Raw genomic sequence first — 20185 nt, forward strand, 5'->3', positions numbered from 1 at the left:
TTACAATATACTGATATAAAACCTGATATAATAAATCTTCTATATTCATAATATATATCGTCTACTTTAACCAATCGTCAAATTTACATTATATATCGTCTAATTTAACCCACTGATACACGATACATAACATAAATTTGATGATAAGATAAATTTGACGATATATTATATAAATACTTGTTTACTTTCGTGTATCATTGGGTTAAATTCAGCACTATTTTGACGATATATAATTTAAATTCGACGACTGGTTAAATTAGACGATGCATTATATAAATGTAGAATATTCATATATATCTGATATACAGGTAATATTTTAGTATATTATAATAATTAGACCAAATTATTAGATACTCTGTAGTTTTTTAATAATGACAGGTTTTGCACGAGTTTATAGGCAATACTTTTATATTTAAACATATATGTAATGGGTTTTTATTCAGGAGAATTTTTACATGCTTTTTATTTGTATTTATTTTTAACGTATTGCATTACAATAATAACCAACTGATACACGAGTATAAGCAAATGGAAACCGGTTTCAGTCACATAAAAACAATAAAGCTGTGTAAGTATAACCTGATAATTGAGATTTTACATAGAATATTATAGGGCGTCTAACAATTTGGCCAGTGACTTTATATTAAAAGTAGTTTTCATGTGACAGTGTTTGTTTTTGGTTTTTACGAAATAGTGTTTTTTTTTTTTAAGAAAAATAAAATCGGGGTTGTGCAAATAGCAACTTCGTTTTTAACCATATTAGAACTTTAAAACTTTTTTAAGATAAAGGTATTGAAAACTTACATACTGCATACGATATTTATTTACTTTGATTTTGTAAGTACCTAATATAACTCAATTCCAGCAGTATAAAGGACATTCACTAAGAAGAAGGTATTTAAATATTCTAAGGAGAAAGAATGCGTGAATGTCCTAAAAATGACTAAACTTTCATGACATGTAAATGACGTGATTTACGCTGCATCATTCGCGACAGCGACATCGTAATTACGACAGAAATAGACATTTTTTATGATTCTATAAAACTATCAAAATACGACTCTTACACGAAGACGATTCTATAGTTTTCAGATACTGTTTTTATTAAAGAAACTTCTCTAAACTTTTAACTTTTCGTGAAAGGTTTTAAGAAATTTAGGAGAAATAGGATGGGGTTTTGTTTTCAAATAGATGCAGTAGTTATTTAAGTTCCCCCCTTTTCTTCCGCTAACCAATAATCCCCATAATTGCTTCTTGTTCACCAATGTTTAGTTTTGCTTAAACGTCAATATTTCCCACAATAACATAGAACATTTTGATTTCAAAATATGCGATTACTGAAGCTTTGCGCAAGGACATTTTGTTATTTTGTTAATCGTATCAAAATCAACGATTACACAGATATGAAAAATAATAATCGGAACTCGAAAAAAATTAACGCAACGGATACAGATTTCGTAACTCAATAAGAAGTCCACTCGTACACGAGACTTTTAAAAATTCAAATAGGGAACGGTTTTTATCATTATTTATTAAGTTTTTTTAAAAAATGTGTATCTGGCAACATATAATTTCTCTTTCTTTTTGTTACTTTAATTTTTATTTGAGAACGAGCTTGTGAAATAAAAAAAATTATTATCTCGTGAGGGAACGATGAATTTTCTACTGCAATGCATAAAGAATTTTTATTTAAAGCAAAAGAAAAAAAAATAGTGAAAAAAAAATCCCGAAAAAAAGCACTTGAAATTGCAATAACGTTCAAATTTAGAAAAAAAGGTGGCGATAAGTTTATAAATGAAAAGGGCCTTTCAGAACGTCAAATTTTAACTTTTTAGTTTTATTTTAACCGACACTAGATCAGCAAAAACAGATTTTGTTTTACTTCAAGTTTAACAGTTGATAATTCTCGAATTCACAGGCGAATATACATTTTACTACAACACACTTTCTTAATTTCCATTTTTAAAGTCTTATATATTTTGCACAGCAAAACAAAATGCAACGTAAAGCAAAAACAAATAAGATAAAATTCGAAAAAATGCTTAAAATTTTAATAATTTCTAACAAATTGGTACGAAAGAAAAGCTCTCTTATATTCATAAACAAATATGACTCCATCAGCAGAACTAATTTTAGCTCTGTAATTGCATTCTTTCGGCATGTAAGGAATTTTTTACGTCAGGTTCTACAACTAATAATCTCCAACTGATATTTGATTTTTTTTTATTCCATCGCACTACCTGTAAATTTTTCTAAAAATGAAATTTCTAGTTTTTAAGTCTTTTACATGTTGCGCAGAAAAACAAAGTAAAACATTAAGGTGAATATCCAAAACTCGACGGAGGCCCTTACGAATTTTTTTAATATAGAGAGATTTTAAATCTATTCTAGATGTATAACGAAAAAGTACAGGGGTTCGTGCGCTGGCTGACCAAGCAGTGATTTCAGCTTCGAATCATCGTGAAAAATGAGCCGCAAAAGCCTTTTAAAAGAGCGACTCAATTTTTTAAGTGGTAGAGCCGTGATTGCTCAGGGGATAGAACGTTCGCCTTTTAATGAGGTGAACAAGGTTCGAATCCCAGCGATGGCTAATCGATAATAATTTCGCATCCGGGTTGCACCGACCACAGTGCTGACGTAGAATATCGTCAACTACTTTGACGGAACACTGGTTAGAGTCTCCTTGCCATCAGGCTAACCGTGGAAGGTTTACTCCTTGACCTGGTTTTCCTCTTCATGTAACGCAAATGCGGGTTAGTTGCATCAAATAGTCTCACACGAAGGGAAATTTCTCCTTATACTTGATCCAGGAGTTCCCTTGTTTTCTGAATCGGGTTCAAAATTACAAAGCTATGGAGTTTAATATTTGTAGCTGTAAACCCAAAAAATTGGATCGGCTGTTCAACGACGGTTATAAAATAAAATAAAAAGTAGAAGTATTTCATTATCGGAAATGAATCGCGTAATCTAAATAGTTTTGTTTACCTTATCATACTAATAAAAAATTTTCGACGTGAAAGCAAATCGTAATGCGTTTTTTAAAGCTATGTAGTAAAAAAACACAAGGCAACACACTTTTATTTATCATGTTATGGTTTTTTTTATTGGCTCGGAAAATTCCTTAAGCAAGTGCGACACAAATCATTTCCTCTGACAATTTAAACCAAAATAAGTTGATCCAAACTGATGCGTTTCAAACTATTTCGACTTGGGTTATTAGTAATTTATGAATCAAATTGGGCAGAAAAGTTTTAACTAAATTTCCTTTACTGGAGCTAAGTTAGTTTGAATTAATAATATTTTATAAACCAAAGTAGTTTCAAATAAATTTTATTAATTTAAGCTAATTTAGTTTTAATTATTATTTCTATTATTTCATGAAGCAAATAGTTTTTTTTTTATTAAAAATATGTGATCAAAACTACGAATCAGGTTCAGAAAAAAAGTAACGTTATGGAAAAATTCATTTTTTTTTTCAAATTAAAACTTATTTTCGTATGAAGAACCTATTGAAACTATTTTTTATATCTTTTTTCAGATATTTGTCACAGCGGGAATCCAACTCTTCAGCAAAGAAAGATGCTGAACCTTTCAATCAATCTTGAAATCAAAATTTTATTTGCGCTCTCATCATTGTCAGAGCCGAAAATCACGCTTTGCTCAAGAACAAGTGGCAGTCTGCATGTGCAAGGTCGGTGGTGTACAGGGGATGATAGAATTCCTCCTATTGTGAACAAGGTTTTGACTCACATCATCAGAATGGAGATGTGCTTTGTCATGAAGTAGCACATCACATTGTCTGACCTTTGCATACATTTTGGTTTGCGTTACCAGTTTTCTCAATTCTTTGCTATCAAAAACAGTATTACAGAAAGCACTTAACAGTTGGCACAGAATGCACATAATACAGCACAATATGGCTATAATAGCGTCAGTATACAGGAAATCAACATCGTGTGTGCATGCGTGGAAAGTAAGCACTGCACAATCCGGCTGTAATAGCAGCGTCAGTAGACAGAGAATGAACCACGTGTGCGCATGCGTGGTATGAATTAAATGGATACTTACATCTATCCTCTTGTTAGGAGAGACCTGAATCATAGCTCTGAGGAGGTCTTGACATTCGGGTGGAACAAAATGAGGAATATGGAAGACGCCGCGTTTCACTTTTTCTAGCAGCTGACGGAGGTTATCGTCATCAAAAGGTAAGGCACCCTGGAACATTTTAAATAATAATTACAAAACCGTGTATTATTTCTAGTCAATTGTTTTTATAATCCTTACAATAAAGTTTTTATACCATAAATGAAATGATAATTACCAGTAAGTAGCAGCAAAGAGCAAAAATACAAAAAATTGAAACAATCAAGTATTGGGAGAAATTGGTCTTCGTACAGGACTTTTTTGATGAAACTAACTCGCATTTGTGTTACATCGAGAGGAAGACCACGAGAACTCCCCACGGTTAAACTGAAGGCAAATGGACTCTAACTGATGATTCGTCTACCTTTGAGGATATTTCACGGCATCACTGTGGTCGGTGCCGGATGTGGATTCGTATCGACCAGCCATCGTCGGAATTCGAACACGGTACATCTCCTTGGAAGGCAAACGAACTATCCCTTTAGCCATGGCGTTTATAAAAATATTTTGTAAAGAGTGATAATTGCGGGTGACCGTAAATATTTTTATTTGTAAAATAGGGAGTCAAGCCCCAGTTCGCTGACTCTCACCCGCTCCCATGATAGCTTCACACTAACTGCTGTTTCTTGGAGCCGCGATGGCTCAGGGGATAGAGCGTTCGCCTTCCAATGAGGTGAATCGAGTTCGAATCTCAGCAATCACTGGTCGATACGAATCCGCATCCCCCTTGCTCGAACTACAGTGCTGGCGTGAAATATCCTTAGTGGTAGACGGATTAAAGTCCCTTCACTGCCAGGCTTACAGTGGGAAGTTCTCGTGGTCTTCCTCTCCATGTAACGCAAATGAGAGTTAGTCCGATCAAAAAGTCCTTCACGATGGCAAATTTCTTCCAATACTTGATATAAGAGTTCCCTTGTTTATATATCGGGTTCAAAATATCAAGGCTATCTGAGTTGAACATTAGTAGTCGTAAACCCCAAAATTGGGTCGACCCACCGACTGATCACAGACGGTTATGATATAAAATGTAATAATTGCCGTTTCTTGGCATAAAAGAGTTAAAATAATTCAATTAAAAATATATGTGATCAAACACGGAACTTCACAAAGCATATAAAGAACCTGATGTCATTAAATTTATAAAAATTCAAAGGATTAAATGGGCAGGCCACATTATAAGAATGGAGGATAACAGGACAACCAAAAAAGTTTTCTGTGCCAGGCCAACAGGTACAAGAAAAAGAGGACGACCAAACCTAAGATTTTTAGACTGCCTTGAAAAGGACCTACAAGTTTTAAAGATAATAAACTGGAGAACCTTGGCTGAGGGAAGAATATCTTGGCATAGGCTTGTTGAGAAGGCCAAGGCCCATCCTGGGCTGCCATGCCAATGAGAAGAAAAATATATGTCCTAAAAAGAACACTTTTCCCTCCACTTCCAAATATTTCCCTTATGATACTATTAAGATCTATTAGGGAACATAAATCATTTTTCTAAGCAATCATTTTTTGAAATATCATTTATAATTAAAATTTATTGTTATAACAAAGTTGTTGCGTTCACAATGTTCTCTCTATTGGCGATTTCACATCACGTCCGGGTTACCAATGTCGGGAAAAAGCTTTCGACTATGCCAGCCTTCATTTATCAAAAGGTACCTCAAGATAAAATCGAGTTAGCATGTCTTATATACTAATGAAATGATGTTTAATAATAGTAGTGGTAGTTAACGCCACAGGATGAACATAAATAATTTTTCTTGGCAATAAATTTTTAAAGTAATATTTAAAATTAAAAGGTATGTCGCTATAATAAATTTGGTGTGTTCACAACCGTAATTTCATATTATGTTAACCAAACAGGCTGATGCATAAAATTCAATTACTTCATTCATGGCATGGTGTGCAAAGCTGATTGTTAAGTTCTTTAACGAATATCTTTAATGAAAATTTATAATAGCATATTGAAATAATTTGCTCCAAAAATAAATATTTTAAAACGTTTAGACATCGATTAAAATAAGTTTATCTTCAAATGTAGAGTAATAAAGCAATATGATGAAATAAAGAAACAACTCTTTTAAGGGGTCACAGTACCTTTGTAACATTTTTAGAAAATAAAGGTATAATCAATCATCCATTTTGTGGATGCTTTACATGCTCATTTAACTTATAATCAATAATTTATCTTCAAAAAATAGTTAAACTAATAATTTTTTTTTAAATTTAAAAAAAAATTGAAGAAATTCACAATTTTTAAGCCCTTAACGTTTTTTCTATTTTAACATATTTTCAAATTTTTTTTTCTTAGCGCTTACAATATTCACCTTAACAATGTTGTGCATTCATTTGTTCATATATCAATTAGAACATTTTTTATAGATTGTTTTGTACAAAAGTAGGGGAAAAAAAGGTTAAATTTCGTGTTAGGTATATATAACATGCTGTAAAAATTGTAATAGCTCATAAAATGCTTATTCCATGCAAAGTGTATTATACTTAAGATAATTAAAACACAAAATTATCATCTATGAGTTGAAGCACTTTTTTTTCAGCGCATTTGAAATAATTTGAAGTTTTACTATAAGCAATAAAGAAATATCAATACTTTGGTCATTTATTGGGTACTGTGAGCCCTTAATTTTAACTATACATTTTTTTAAAAGCATATTAAATAAAAAAAGTAATAACAGCAGAATAAAATAAGAAAAATAACTATTTCAGGTAAAAACCCTTAAATTTATGATACAGAAATATTGAACAGGAAAACAATACCTTTATGACATTTAATTATATAATGCTGATGACAAGCAAAAAAATATGCAGATTAACGCAGGAAAATAGGCCACATGCTTTTCTGGCCTATAAAATTGTGCTGACACCAATTAATAATGTTTCACCATCATTAGATTTTTATATATAAACTGCTGTTTGTAGAAAATGCAACACCATGAAAGAATCATCAGAATCAAATGAAATTTAATGCAGAAACGACTTGTACTGATACAAATAAATGATGAAATTTTCAAAACAAAAGAAACAAATTAAGCGTCCGAAATCAGTATTTGGTGCAGCCACCACGCGCTGCAATAAGTGCTGCTATACGACGTGGCATGGAGTCAAACAGATGTTGAATATCTGCTTGAGGAAGAGAATTCCATATCGCTTGTATGCGCAACCAAAGTTCGTCTTTGGAAACTGCAGGACGCGGATCACGAGTGAGACGCCGACCAACCATATCCCACACGTGCTCAATAGGCGACATATCCGGCGAATAAGCAGGCCAAGGAAGAAGTTGCATGCGTTGTGCTGAACAGAAGTCTCTAACAGTCCGCGCAACATGTGGGCGTGCATTATCCTGCTGAAAGATAGCTCCAGGGATGCCTTGAAGGAAAGGAACGACTTCGGGCTGTAGCACTTCACGGACGTATCTGTTGCTATTGAGATTACCCTCAATTCGTATCAAATTGGATCGTCCATGATACGAAATCGCACCCCAGACCATAACTCCGGGTGTTCGACCACTATGTCGTTCAATAATACACTCAGGAAGGCAGCGTTGACCGGCATAACGTCTAACACGAACACGGCCATCATGGGTCCACAAATTGAAGCGTGATTCATCTGAAAAGACAACTTGGTGCCAATCAGCTCGCCAGTCTCTGTGCTCAAGAGCCCACTGCCGACGCAGCCGTCGATGATCCGCCGTGAGGGGAATCCTGTATAATGGCACCCTTGCACGCAATCCACGGCGCAGCAGACGACGACGAATTGACGAAGCCGACAATTGTACACCTGTAGCAGTAGACCAATGTGCTGCCAGCTGCCTGGAGGAAGCTGTGCGATCATTCACCGCCATGCGGAGCAGGTGTCGATCATCGCGCTCTGACGTCACCTTCTGTCGTCCAGTGCCTGTTTTTCGAGTTGTTCGGTGCTCGTCGGTCCACTGCTTCCAAACTCGCATCACTGTGGAACTGTTCCGCTGCATACGAGCTGCTATTGCGCGATAGGAAAATCCTCCTTCTCGAAGGCCGATTATCCTCCCTCGTTCAAACTCCGTAAGTTGCTTGAATTTCTTATTCTTCCGTCGTGGAGGCATACTCGGGTCTCACTAAACGTTTGCCACTAACAAATAATCATAGACTATTTTCAACGTCCCGCTACAGCACTTTATTTATACGCTTTCAGCATCAATTCAGAGGGCGCTGCGCGCGCCACGCACGCGCGATGGCTCTGAAACTTTATTAATTTGCATAATATCCTATAATTGACATTTGCTGCGAATTTCATTTGATTCTGATGATTCCTTCATGGTGTTGCATTTTCTACAAACAGCAGTTTAGTTAAAAAAAATAAACATTAGCTGTTTTATCATTCAATATCTTATTAAGGTGTTTGTATTGATTTAAAAAATAAAGAATGTAAAAAAAAAATTAAGTCAATTCCTACTTAGGAGAACAAAGAAAAATTTTATTTTAGTTACTTTTCATTAAATAATTAAAAAATTTTCTCCAATATAAAATTAAAAATAATTAACTAAATTTAATTAATGTATTAATATCTGGAAAAAAACTGTATTAACATCAAGTATCATCCAGGACAAGTTTAAAAAAATGTACTTGAATTTGAGTGGATGAATAAAAAAGTATTTTATGAACGATTGAAAATTTGAACAAGATAATAGGAAGAGTGTGAACTAATAATAGGAATTGAAATAAAATGAAGTTTTCTGATAATCAGAGATACGAAGTACCTTAAAATGTGGATTTTTTTAGCTAAAAGTTGATATTTTGAGCAGAGATATAAAACATAAATAAACGTGAAGACACAAATGAAAGCACACAGCCATATCGATGCCCCTGAAAAGCATAATCTTAAATTTGCAACCCACAACTGTATGAGTAATGTCGACGATGATGTATGTTTACAGCATCAAAACAGCTGTATGCTTTCATTCTACAAAATATTATTATGAAAGCTTTCTTACCACGAGTAAAGCATACAAAATAACACCACAACTCCATACGTCTGCCTTGCGGCCATCATACTTCTCACCCTGCAATAAAAACAGAAATAAAATAGATTTAAACATAGACAAAACAATATTATCATGTTGCATTATTGAAGTGTTCTACCTACTCTTAAAGTCGGACCAATTCCATTCTATTTGTATACTTCTATTTATTCTATAACAGAAAACGAAGAGAGAATTTCGATATTGCAATGAGTTCATATTTTCAGAAACTTTTCCGAATGCGAGAATTTTAATTAGCCGGCTAGGTGGCCGAGCTGTCAGCGTGCCTGACTGTGAAGCCAGTGGCTGCGGGTTCGAATCCCGTATTGGGCATGAATGGTTTTCTCTCTGTGTGTTGTTGTCTGTTGTGTCAATGTGGCCCACCCTATGAACGGGTATCTGTGGCAGTGTGGAATGGGTAATGTTGCTCGCCTCCGTGACTTAGGTTCACAGGTGACCACTGGGTTACGTTAAATGAGCAACACTTCCGGCATCAAACGAGGTGAAGAATGAATGTTCAGTGCCTACCGTTAAAAAAAATCAATTAAACTGATTGAATTATTTTTTCGCCATCTACATCATTATAAACACTTAATAGAATGGGAGCCACATTTGTAAATAACGATAAATGCTCTCATATCTTGGTCAGCTGTTCGCAAATGGTGTTCTGGGGAAGGAAGTCATAGTTTCCGAGACACAGGACTTGTTTGCGATATGCAAGACACGGATATGCAAAAAATCTATAATGAATATATATGACAGGAACATCATTTCTGTTAGGTAACAGGATTCATCAAGATGGAAGTAACGGGATTCATCAAACACAATCTCAAAGAGATTTACTAAATTATCTGTGACAGAAATAGTTGACAGTTTACTCAAAGATGTGGTGAAGAAAGGGTGTTGTTTCTTGATTGTTGAACAAGTAATTTCGAGATCCGTGATTTATGTTAAACTACGATCTGATTAGTGTTAAGCACGATGATGGCTTGATGATGGTGACTTGATGATGACTTTTTTGCCCCATATATTCGCTTAACTCGATTCGGTGGTAAATGAGGTTGATAATTTAGGGCTCCGTCATAAAAAACTTGAAAACAGCTGATCTAGGCGCTTGCGATGAATTTTTTTCCAGCATGTCCACACAATGCCTATCCAGATCATAACACCAACTTTTACATATTTCACAGTCAGAAAGTCTGGTTTTAGTTAGGTTTGGGTGTTTTTCTAAGCCTATTTTCGTCTCTTGAAACTAAAAATACCAAATTTACTTACCTAAAAAGTATTACCCTTCCCTAAAAATCAGGTGTTTTATTTTTCGACAAAAGTTTTTCTAAGTCTGCCCTTTACTCGAGACATGAGTTTAAATCGGATTACCTTTCTTACACTGCCATGCATGATGTAGGCAAAGAACGCATGATGAAGGCAGTGTTACGAAACTCGGTTGCATGGTGAGAAGTTAGTTAGCTAAGCAGGACTTGATTCCATAATGAACAAAATTGATAACTTAAACATACTTTTCTTCATAACCATCGGTGAACAACCGACATAATTTTTGGGTTTAAGACTACTAATATTCAACTCCGTAGCCTTATAATTTTGAACCCAATCCAGATGACAAGGGAACTCCTGGATCAAGTATTGGGAGAAATTTGCCTTCGTGGAGGACTTTTTTTTTAAGGAAATTATTATTACATGTATACGTTAGAATAGTTTTCTTGCTTTAATAAAAATGCTCCTTTTTTCAGCCTTACGCAAGCGTTGACGGGAGGGAATGAGTGAGAAAAAATAACGGATTTTAATAAAATCAAAACATCTTGCAACTTTGTAACGGTTTGAGAATTGAGCCATAATGGGTCAGGGTATAGAGAGCATTCGCCTTCTTATGAGAAGAAACGGGTGCGAATCCCAGTAATGGCTGGTAAATAAGAACTCCGCATCCGGCTTGCACCGACCACAGTGCTGACGTAAAATATCATCAGTGGTAGACGGATCTGGGTTAGAGTCCGCTTCCTATCAGGCTAACAATGGGAGGTTCTCGTGGTTTTTCACTCCATGTAACGCAAATGCGAGTTAGTTCCATCAAAAAGTCCTCTATGAAGCCTAAATTTTCCCCAATACTTTATCCAGGATTTCCCTTGTCTATTGGTTCTAAATTACAAGGTTACCGAGTTGAACATAAGTAGTCGTAAACCCAAATAATTGGGTCGGCTGTTCAGCGACGGATATAAAATAAAATATATTTTGCTTTGGATTATAAATCTGTAGGACTCCATTCGTCCACTAGTAATCGTTATATAAACAGAACAGTAACTGGTTTAGTCGTAAAAAAGAGGGATAAATAATAATTTGAGCTACATAAAATAAAGAAAAAATGCGAATATAGCACAAATACAGGTACAGAAATATACATGTTATAAGTTCAATTTTATAAACAAGAAAACCTTCTTCAGTGACTTAGCACCAAATGTCTGTAGAAAAGGAACGAGGCAAACAAGTACAAAGTACAAACTAGCGCAAACATTAAAGCTGTCTGTATTTTATAAATAGTTTTGTGCTCTTTAACGTTGTTTGCCTTAGTTTGTATTTTAGCACAAAGGTCGCCCACTTGTGTATTTAAGTACAAAGTAGTGTAACCAGAAGAGGAAAAAGAACAAGATATCAAAAGAAGAGAGATAAGAAGCAGGTACGAGGAATAAAAAATTAAAATAGAATAGATTTCCAAACTAAAGATCATTAACTAAATTATGAATTCTTTTTTTAATGGGAAAAGATTCCCAGAAGTCAAGATCGGTAAATAAAGATAAGTGTTAAAGATTTTAGCAGAAGAAAACTGAAACCAATGATTATAATTCGAACTACGTAAGACGATGGAAGATCCTTCAATATCGTGATTTTGGACATATATTTCATGTTCTTTGATTCTAATTTTAAAAATGAGTTTAGTTTTTTAATATTCGCAAACAAGACACGCTGACAAGACATTCGCTGACATTCGCTGACAAGAACCACACCCCAGTTATTAATATCTGAAATAGGTTCTTTAGGGTTGATGAAATATAATTCGCTTATAGGGAAAGAAACGACTTTAAACTCAAATTTATTCAAAGTCTTATCAATTTAGGCACTGATTTTATGCAGATTAGTTCTTATGAACCAAATTTGGTTGAGCAATAATTAGCACATCTTCTAATTAGCTTAAAATTATATGAGTGGATTCTAATGAGCTTAATAAATATCAAGCTAAATAGAAATGAGCCGTGATTTTTCCACTCAACATGGCATTTTGCAAAATAACATAGACATCTCCAAAAAAGCTAGATTTTTTTCCAATTAATTAAATAAGAGCCGCTGTGGCATAGAGAGTTCGTCTCTCAGACTTGACGTCGTCGATTCAAATATTGCTCCCGGCTCGTACCGATTACAGCGCAGACAAAAATATCAACAGTTGTTGATGGATTATACACAAATAAGGATTAGTTCCATAAAACTAAATTTGACACGAAAGCAAGTTGCTTTATCCAGCAGTTTCAAGCTTTTCTTGGTAAATTACAGCCCTGAAAGCATGTAACCTTACTGCAAACTTGTGTCGAAATTTTCTTCTTATTGTTACGAAAATGTTTGTACGAAAAACCTTTTTTCGAAAAAGTTTCAAACATTTCATTCTAAAAAGGATTAAAAATTATTTTTTAAGGCTTTTTTAAAAAAGTATTGTCACTTAAGGTCCATAATGACGTTTTAGTTGACGTCACACTAGCGATAGGATCAAATTGCATTGTCCATTGAAATTTCATGACAAGGTGGATTATAGCTGAGCATTCAAGACTTCTCGAAAAGAAACCTTAAAATGACCTAGATTTAAGATTATTTTCACCTTGAGACAAGCTTTATTCAAGGATTTTTTCACGCTTGATGAGTCAACCTCGATTTAAGGTTTTTATACAGAAATTTGTTTTCCTAGGTTTTGGATAAGGGTAATGTGAGTAGAATGAAGCAGATTGTCACAGAGCTCGTTTTAAGGTTGGAAGGTTTACACGTAAACCCTATTGCAAACCTTTTTAGGTTTACATTAAAAGGTCTTTGTAGAGTGAAAATAAACCTTAATTTGCTATCTGGGAATGTTGGTTGAATAGAGTGATTTTCCTCTCTCATACATAACTTAAAAATTTCAGTAATACCTTGATACTTCTGTAATTAGGTATTTTTGCTGATATTCAAAATAGCGTACTTCGTAAAACGCGAAAAAAAGAACAAGGAAAATTTCGAGTGTTCTTGTTGGAATTTTCAGAAAATCACCGGAATTTTCAAAAGCGAAGTGAAAATACAATGGTTAGCAATACATAACTCGGGGAAAAAAATCGAAAAATAACTTGGATTTAAAATGAAATCGGCACAAATGGAGAGTGTTAGAAAATGATTATTCAAAATAAAAATTTCCTGCATCGTAATAAAAAAAAATTGGAATTTTTAAAAACGTAGCTATAATCGCTGTGAAAGCTATTGAAAACCACAGAAATTGTGATTGAAACTAAACAAATTAATCAATCAAAAAATTATTTCCTTCGTTCGTTTAATTTTTCAAATAAATGATTTTAAAAAAAGTAATAAAGATGTCTTCCATATTTTCCCGTTTTTCGTATAGGATTGTTCACATAAACGACAGAAAAATATTCTGCCTGAAATAAGTTTGTCTCGAAAGTGGGCTAACTTGTCATAAATATAAAATTCTTGTATCTTTAATTCTTTAATACAACTATTTTGACGAAAACTAGTGGATTATTGGAATAGTCATAATAATGGATTATATGCTGTTTTGTTACATCAAGTTTTTACTGTATTAAAAAAATTACGTCCCGATCACTTATTTCTATCAAATTGCGACTTTTTTAAAATTGTTTTCCCGTTTCATTGGAACTAATCATCTGCTCAACAAGTTTGTGCTTAACAATAAAACAATTCTAACTTGCAGTTCATTTTAACAATAAGCATATTCATTGTTTAAATCTGTTATTTAAATACAACTTTCAATTCAACAAAATTATGTCCTTTTTTCCATACCAACAATACTCTAATTTAATTGTTACAAGATTAATAACGAAACGTTGCTTTGTTTCAGTCATTTACATTTTGATAGTGGTGCGATCAACTTGTCCTAATTAAGCTCTTTTAAAAAAAAGCGTTTTAAATACCCACTGGCATTATGAAGTGGTTTAGAAGGATCTGCAAGTTCTTTTCCAAACTCAATTGCTGTCCAATGCACAACGTTGGACACGCTGAACCTTGTTCAGTTGCAATTGGATTTTCTGAGCCAGACAGAGTAATTGTTCTGTATGGCCCAGAGAGATTGATTTAATCTCTCTGAATGTCCGGATAAGTAGCATCAGCATGTTCTGAGGGTTACGCTGTGTCCGGACCTTTTCTTGCAGTTGCTTTTTCTGTGATTTTTGGCTTTAAGACAATTAAAAATCAAAATATTGCTTGCATTTTACACGATTTTTGGCCAAAGGACAATTAAAAATCGAATCACTATCTGCTTTTTATACGGTTTTTGGCAGGACAATTAAAAACCGACCCTATCCGATGTGGCACCACCTTGTCGCGGTGGATAGGCTTTAAACAAAGAGTGCCACAACAGCTTCAGTAACTAGATAAGAAAAGAATACTTTGATCACAGTATATTAGACAAAATTATAAGCTTATATTCTAACTTAATAATACTTCTAAATGTAAATTTACATATTAACCACTGTTTAAGCTCATGGAAGATATTGAATGTTTTTAAATATCTTCACTTTGAAACAAATCTTTTAGTCACCACACAATTCATAATTAATATCATTGATTAAAATGTTTCAATTCATGTAACTAAATAGTTTTAAAAAATTGCATTGAAATATAAGGATTTAATTTAGAACGAGAAATTTTTGAAATCTAAGAAATGTGATTTAATTCGATTAAATAAAACCTCGCTATTTCAATGATAAACTTGGGTTTATTTCCATTTAAAAAGCAAAATCTAACTGTTATCAAACATTTTAAATTTCTTATCTATGTAAATTTTTGATTATTGTAAACCCGAGAAACTAGTATATTTTATAAGGCTTGAAAAAGGTAATCCTTGAAAGTTAGAAAAATAATTAACATTTATATTAAATTCACACTTATTTTATATTTAAGATTAACGTTAAATATACTTAGACGTACTTAACAAAATACAGTAAAAAGTTCTCTTAACAGTTTTTTGAAAACCACCAGGTTTCAGGCCATTCAAGATATTTAAAATAAATATGATCTCTTTAAAAGTCTAGGAAGAATTTAAAAACGAAGTGAAAATTTGATATTATTTATTTATTAATTATTATTTTTTTTTACATTGCTGGAATGTTTGGTATTATATTGTCACCCCTGACCCCCTTGAAAGTCAACCTCGATTTAAGGTTTTTATATAGAAGGTTGTGCTCCAAGGTTTTGGATTAGGGTAGTGTGTGTAGAATAGAGAAGATTGTCACAAATCTCGTTTTAAGGTTAGGAGGTTTACACGTAAACCGCATACTAAACCTTTTTAGGTTTACATTAAAAGGTTTTTGCTGAGTTAAATAAAACTTTATTTTGCTATCTGGGAAGGATACGCAGTATGACATTAATAGTTGTAAACTAACTATTGAAATGGGCCGTCCATTCAATGCCGGTTATAAAATCAAAAAATTGGTCTATGGCAAACTATTCCAAATAATACAAATACACCAAAACTAGTTAACAGAATCTTAAGAATAAAAAAAATCTACATGGTGCTCAAAATAAAGAAAGTTTGTTTTAAGACAAAAAAATATATCTTTAAATAAAAATATAAACACTTAAATTGCGTGCCATATGTAACGAAAGAAGAAATAATCAAAAAAAGAGCGGGAAACACGCAGCTGCAATATTAGTCTTCGTATTCGAAAAAGAAAGAAACGGAATAAATACTGAAGGACAAAAGCAGTTACATTTGTTCGAACTTTGGGGGGGGGGGCAGAAGAATTCATGATGTTTAATGCATGAGCAGTGCTGTTATTTTTACAAGCAGGAATTGATTTCTTTTTTCAATCTCAGTCTCCAATTGAAATGATATAGATTTTGATTTGATTCTATATTTAGAATGCATTTATACTTCGCTAACCTCTTAAGAAAACAGATTTTTAAGCTCTTAGATTACTGTTATTTTAGACATGCATTCAATCGTATTGAAACCTGAATTCTATTTTTTATTTTAAAATCATGAATAATATTAAACGATGCGTAAAATAATTTTATTATAAAAGTAGGCGGATTGTTTCTTTCTGTAAGCATCGTTTCATTTCTTTGAAATAAAATTTAATAACTTCAAATAGTTTCAGATTAAGTTTCATGTTTTTTTTAAACAAATAGTATATTTTTTTACTAGATATTCTATTCTGTATTTAATTTACTTTAAAATTTTGTTAAATTTAAAAATTTTGATTAGATTGTATTTTTAGAATGTGATAGTTTACTTTTCGTTTCTTTGAGGAGAGATCTTGAAGTTCTTTGATTAAGATTGAATAAAATAATTGCATTGAAATTGAATTTTATCTATTCTTTTTAAATCATGAATAATTTTACCAATGCATAAACCAATTTTGTTAGAAAGGTTTAAGAGTATAACTTTTTAAAGCAATGCATTCTTTTCATTTAACTTCTTTGAATTAAATTTAAATTACTTCAAAATAGATTCAAAGGATATTTTTCTTAACGAAAATTTTAGTAACTAGTTAGTCGTTTTTTTAAAGATATTCTTTTCTGTGTTTCATTTCTTCGAAAGTTTTGTGAAATTTATAGAAAATTATTTTTTTAAAGTTTTAATTCAAAAACCTAATGAAAAAAGGTTCTAATGGGCATTTTATTAAGTCTGGAAAAATCAACTATAAAAATATTGCTACAACAGGTAACTGTTTACAAAACAAATGATTAATTAGAAACAGCCATATTTAATGCCCAAAAAATTATTGCTCCGATCAAAGCTGTTCAGCCGGTAGTTGAAGCATTCGATTACAATTTTTTCTGAGAGTTTGACTCCGATTGTTAAATTTTTCATCTAATTCTTGCATGATTCCGACTGTTAAATTTTTCACCGAATCCTTGGACATTCCGACTGTTAAAATTTTTCACCAAATCCTTGTACGACTCCGACTGTTAAATTTTTCACTAAATCCTTGTACGACTCCGACTGTTAAATTTTTCACTAAATCCTTGTACGACTCCGACTGTTAAATTTTTCTTCAAACCATTGGGTGATTCAAACTGTTAAACTTATCATAAAGTTTTTGGAAAATATTAATATTTAGTAAATGTTAATTACAAATTATGTATGGATAATTAGAGTTAAAGGTATTTTATTTATAATTGCCTTTTATCTTGTAAATTAAGGAAAATTAAGGAAAACCGGAAAAACAATTTAATGCTTTTTAAGGCTCAGAAATTACGATGTAATGCGTGTTCAATGTATTCCATTCAATGAGTTGCACATATCTGCAAAGACTGTTGCGCAATTAGTTCAATCAGAATAACTGTGAATTCAAATTTCCAGCAAGTACCTAAAATTATAGATTGACATTTTTGTGTCAGAAATCGTGACAAAAACTAAATGTTTTGATAAGTAACTTATATTTTATTTTGATAGCTTTACTTCATTTCGAACTAACTGTTAGTTGTTTACTCAGAAAAATGTCGAAACAATCAAGACAGTATACGTTCTTAGAAGAAATAAATAATATAGGCGAAGAGTTTTCGGAAATTGATGAAGATGAATTTTTTGAAAATGAGCATATACTGGTTGAACGTAAGACATGCCGACAATAAAACCATCAAAACTTTGTTCTAAATGTGAAAAGCGAAAGATGTTCCATGGAAAAATCCTGCGGATGTAAAAAATGCATTGAGCAATGAATTAAAAATATTTATTCTTTGAGTTTGTAATACATAAAAAGTGACAATATACAATTTTGTTTAAAGATAAAAGTTTTTTTGTTTATTTCCTTCCTAACATCCATATTTCATACATTCAATCAAGAAACATAAAGTCCGATCATTTGACCAGAGCTAAAGATAATAGAAGAGCTAGTTCACTCCGTTCTTAGAGCTGAAGCTACGATTTCCCTCCTCATGACGTCACTGTGTCCACAGATCTCGGAGATCGCAAGCAAAGATATTATGATAACTTTCCATCTTTCTCTTTGTAAAAATAAGTTAGACTTTTTCTGGTTATTAGCTTTCAAACTTTACGTAATTAACACATTATTTCCGTTCATAAACATAGTTCAAAATAACCTTGGCAATTATATTAAAAAAAAAAACCATTTTAAACTTATAAAAATATTTTACTAGTTGGCGAAAATGACACTATAAATACTTTATTTTAAAAAGTTTAGTTTTAACTTTAATTATTTAGAAAAATGAAAGCATATATCGACACTTTTTTTATCTACATATTCTTTTATAACGATAAGTTGAGTTAAATTTAGAATCCCTGATTTTAAAATATGTCGTTAATTTGTTCATACTTAATCATTAGGAAACATCAACCTTAAACGCTAATTACTGAAACAGAATAATAATTTAGTCTCATTATGACATTAGAAATTTTACAATTGCTTATAGATATTTAAATTTACAATGATGTAATTTATAGATATTTAAATTGAAGAGAATATAATTTTTAAAAAAAATCATAAATATTTCGAATAACTACATTAAAAATATGTTATGAAATTAGGAGAATTTCAACTATATACTATATATTTTATTTATACTTTTTATTTACATTTTAATTTTCTTTGACTTTATCAATTTTTAAATTTTTTACACCTACCTTTCTTTTTGAAGTAACGAGGCGGTTTCTATTTAGATAATGAATTTTTATAAAAGTTTTTAACGATAGAATAAACGTATTGCTGTTTTATATTAACTGTGTCATTTCGGAATCCATTCCTTACATAGTTGTTCATTTACTTCAGGGAACACGCGGAAAATTATATTTTTTCCTTTTGTTTTTTTTTATCAGAATTTCTGCAAGTTGCAATCGAGCAAACTGGCATTTCGATAATAGTTTTAGTTTGTAAATTCACTGCAAAAACTGAGGAAAGTCATTATAGAAAAAAACAAATGTCTTAGAATATGTCACAAAAAGAAATGTTTTAATATTAGTTAGAGCTATTAAGGCCGAACTCTCCGTCCTTGAAGTAAAAATGCGAACTTTGCGCCAAAGTGACGTCATTGGAGAAAATCGGAGGATCGGCGCGGCGAGAGTTTCTACAAAGGAGTGAACCAGCCCTTTTATTCTCTTTAGCCCTGTCATTTGACTGGCTATGGTAGAAATAGGTATATATTAAGTGTTGGTATGTTTAGTGTTAAAATGAACGAGCTAATGGAAATAAAATAGGATGAAAGGTCTTACCCTAATAACCTCTGGGCAGGCGTAATGAGGCGATCCGCACGACGTTTCCAGCATGGCACCTTCGATTTGCAAAGAGGCCATCCCGAAATCCGCTATTCGAATATTATTCTTTTCATCTAATAGAAGATTTTCTGGTTTCAGATCTCGGTGACTAAAAAATGATAATAACATAAATCGGTTATTTAAAGCAATACATTAAATTTAATTACATAAATTTGCTATAATCTGTTAGGGGAGTTAAGACCTTAGGACCGGGGTACCTTTTGTAATAATGATAGAATTTTCACGTACTTAGATAAATTTAAATAATTCGAGGGTCACATTTTAAATACATTGGGGTAAGAAATTAAGAGAATTTTCAAACTTGGTCCATTACCTCTAGAACTGCTTGACTGACTTTAATTGCATTTGATGTGTACAATACATTGATACAATACAAAACAAATAACCATTCAACAATTGTAATACATGATCGTGCGTAACACTCGTTGAAGTAGGAAGGTATGAAATGGCCACCGGACAATTCAGGTCGATTGCCACAGGAAATGATAAACTGTCTTATTTCAAGCATGGAATAA

General features: G+C 32.5%; 1 protein-coding gene across 5 annotated transcripts in view; it reads right to left on the reverse strand.

The window, feature by feature from the left end:
• LOC107442572 (serine/threonine-protein kinase BRSK2) overlaps positions 1-20185 on the reverse strand; it is a 223225-nt gene that overhangs the window by 36274 nt on the left and 166766 nt on the right. For all 5 annotated transcript variants that reach the window (XM_071182844.2, XM_071182845.2, XM_087161904.1 and 2 more), the window contains 3 exons: positions 19608-19758; positions 9131-9199; positions 4069-4215 (listed from right to left, as the gene is read on the reverse strand). In XM_071182844.2, the coding sequence (XP_071038945.1) occupies positions 4069-4215; positions 9131-9199; positions 19608-19758 (367 nt within the window). The remainder of the gene's footprint in view (positions 1-4068; positions 4216-9130; positions 9200-19607; positions 19759-20185) is intronic.

The sequence above is a fragment of the Parasteatoda tepidariorum genome, chromosome 4 (assembly GCF_982258835.1).
Source record: "Parasteatoda tepidariorum strain Cologne lab strain chromosome 4, Ptep-v5.0, whole genome shotgun sequence".
Lineage (NCBI taxonomy): Eukaryota > Metazoa > Arthropoda > Arachnida > Araneae > Theridiidae > Parasteatoda > Parasteatoda tepidariorum.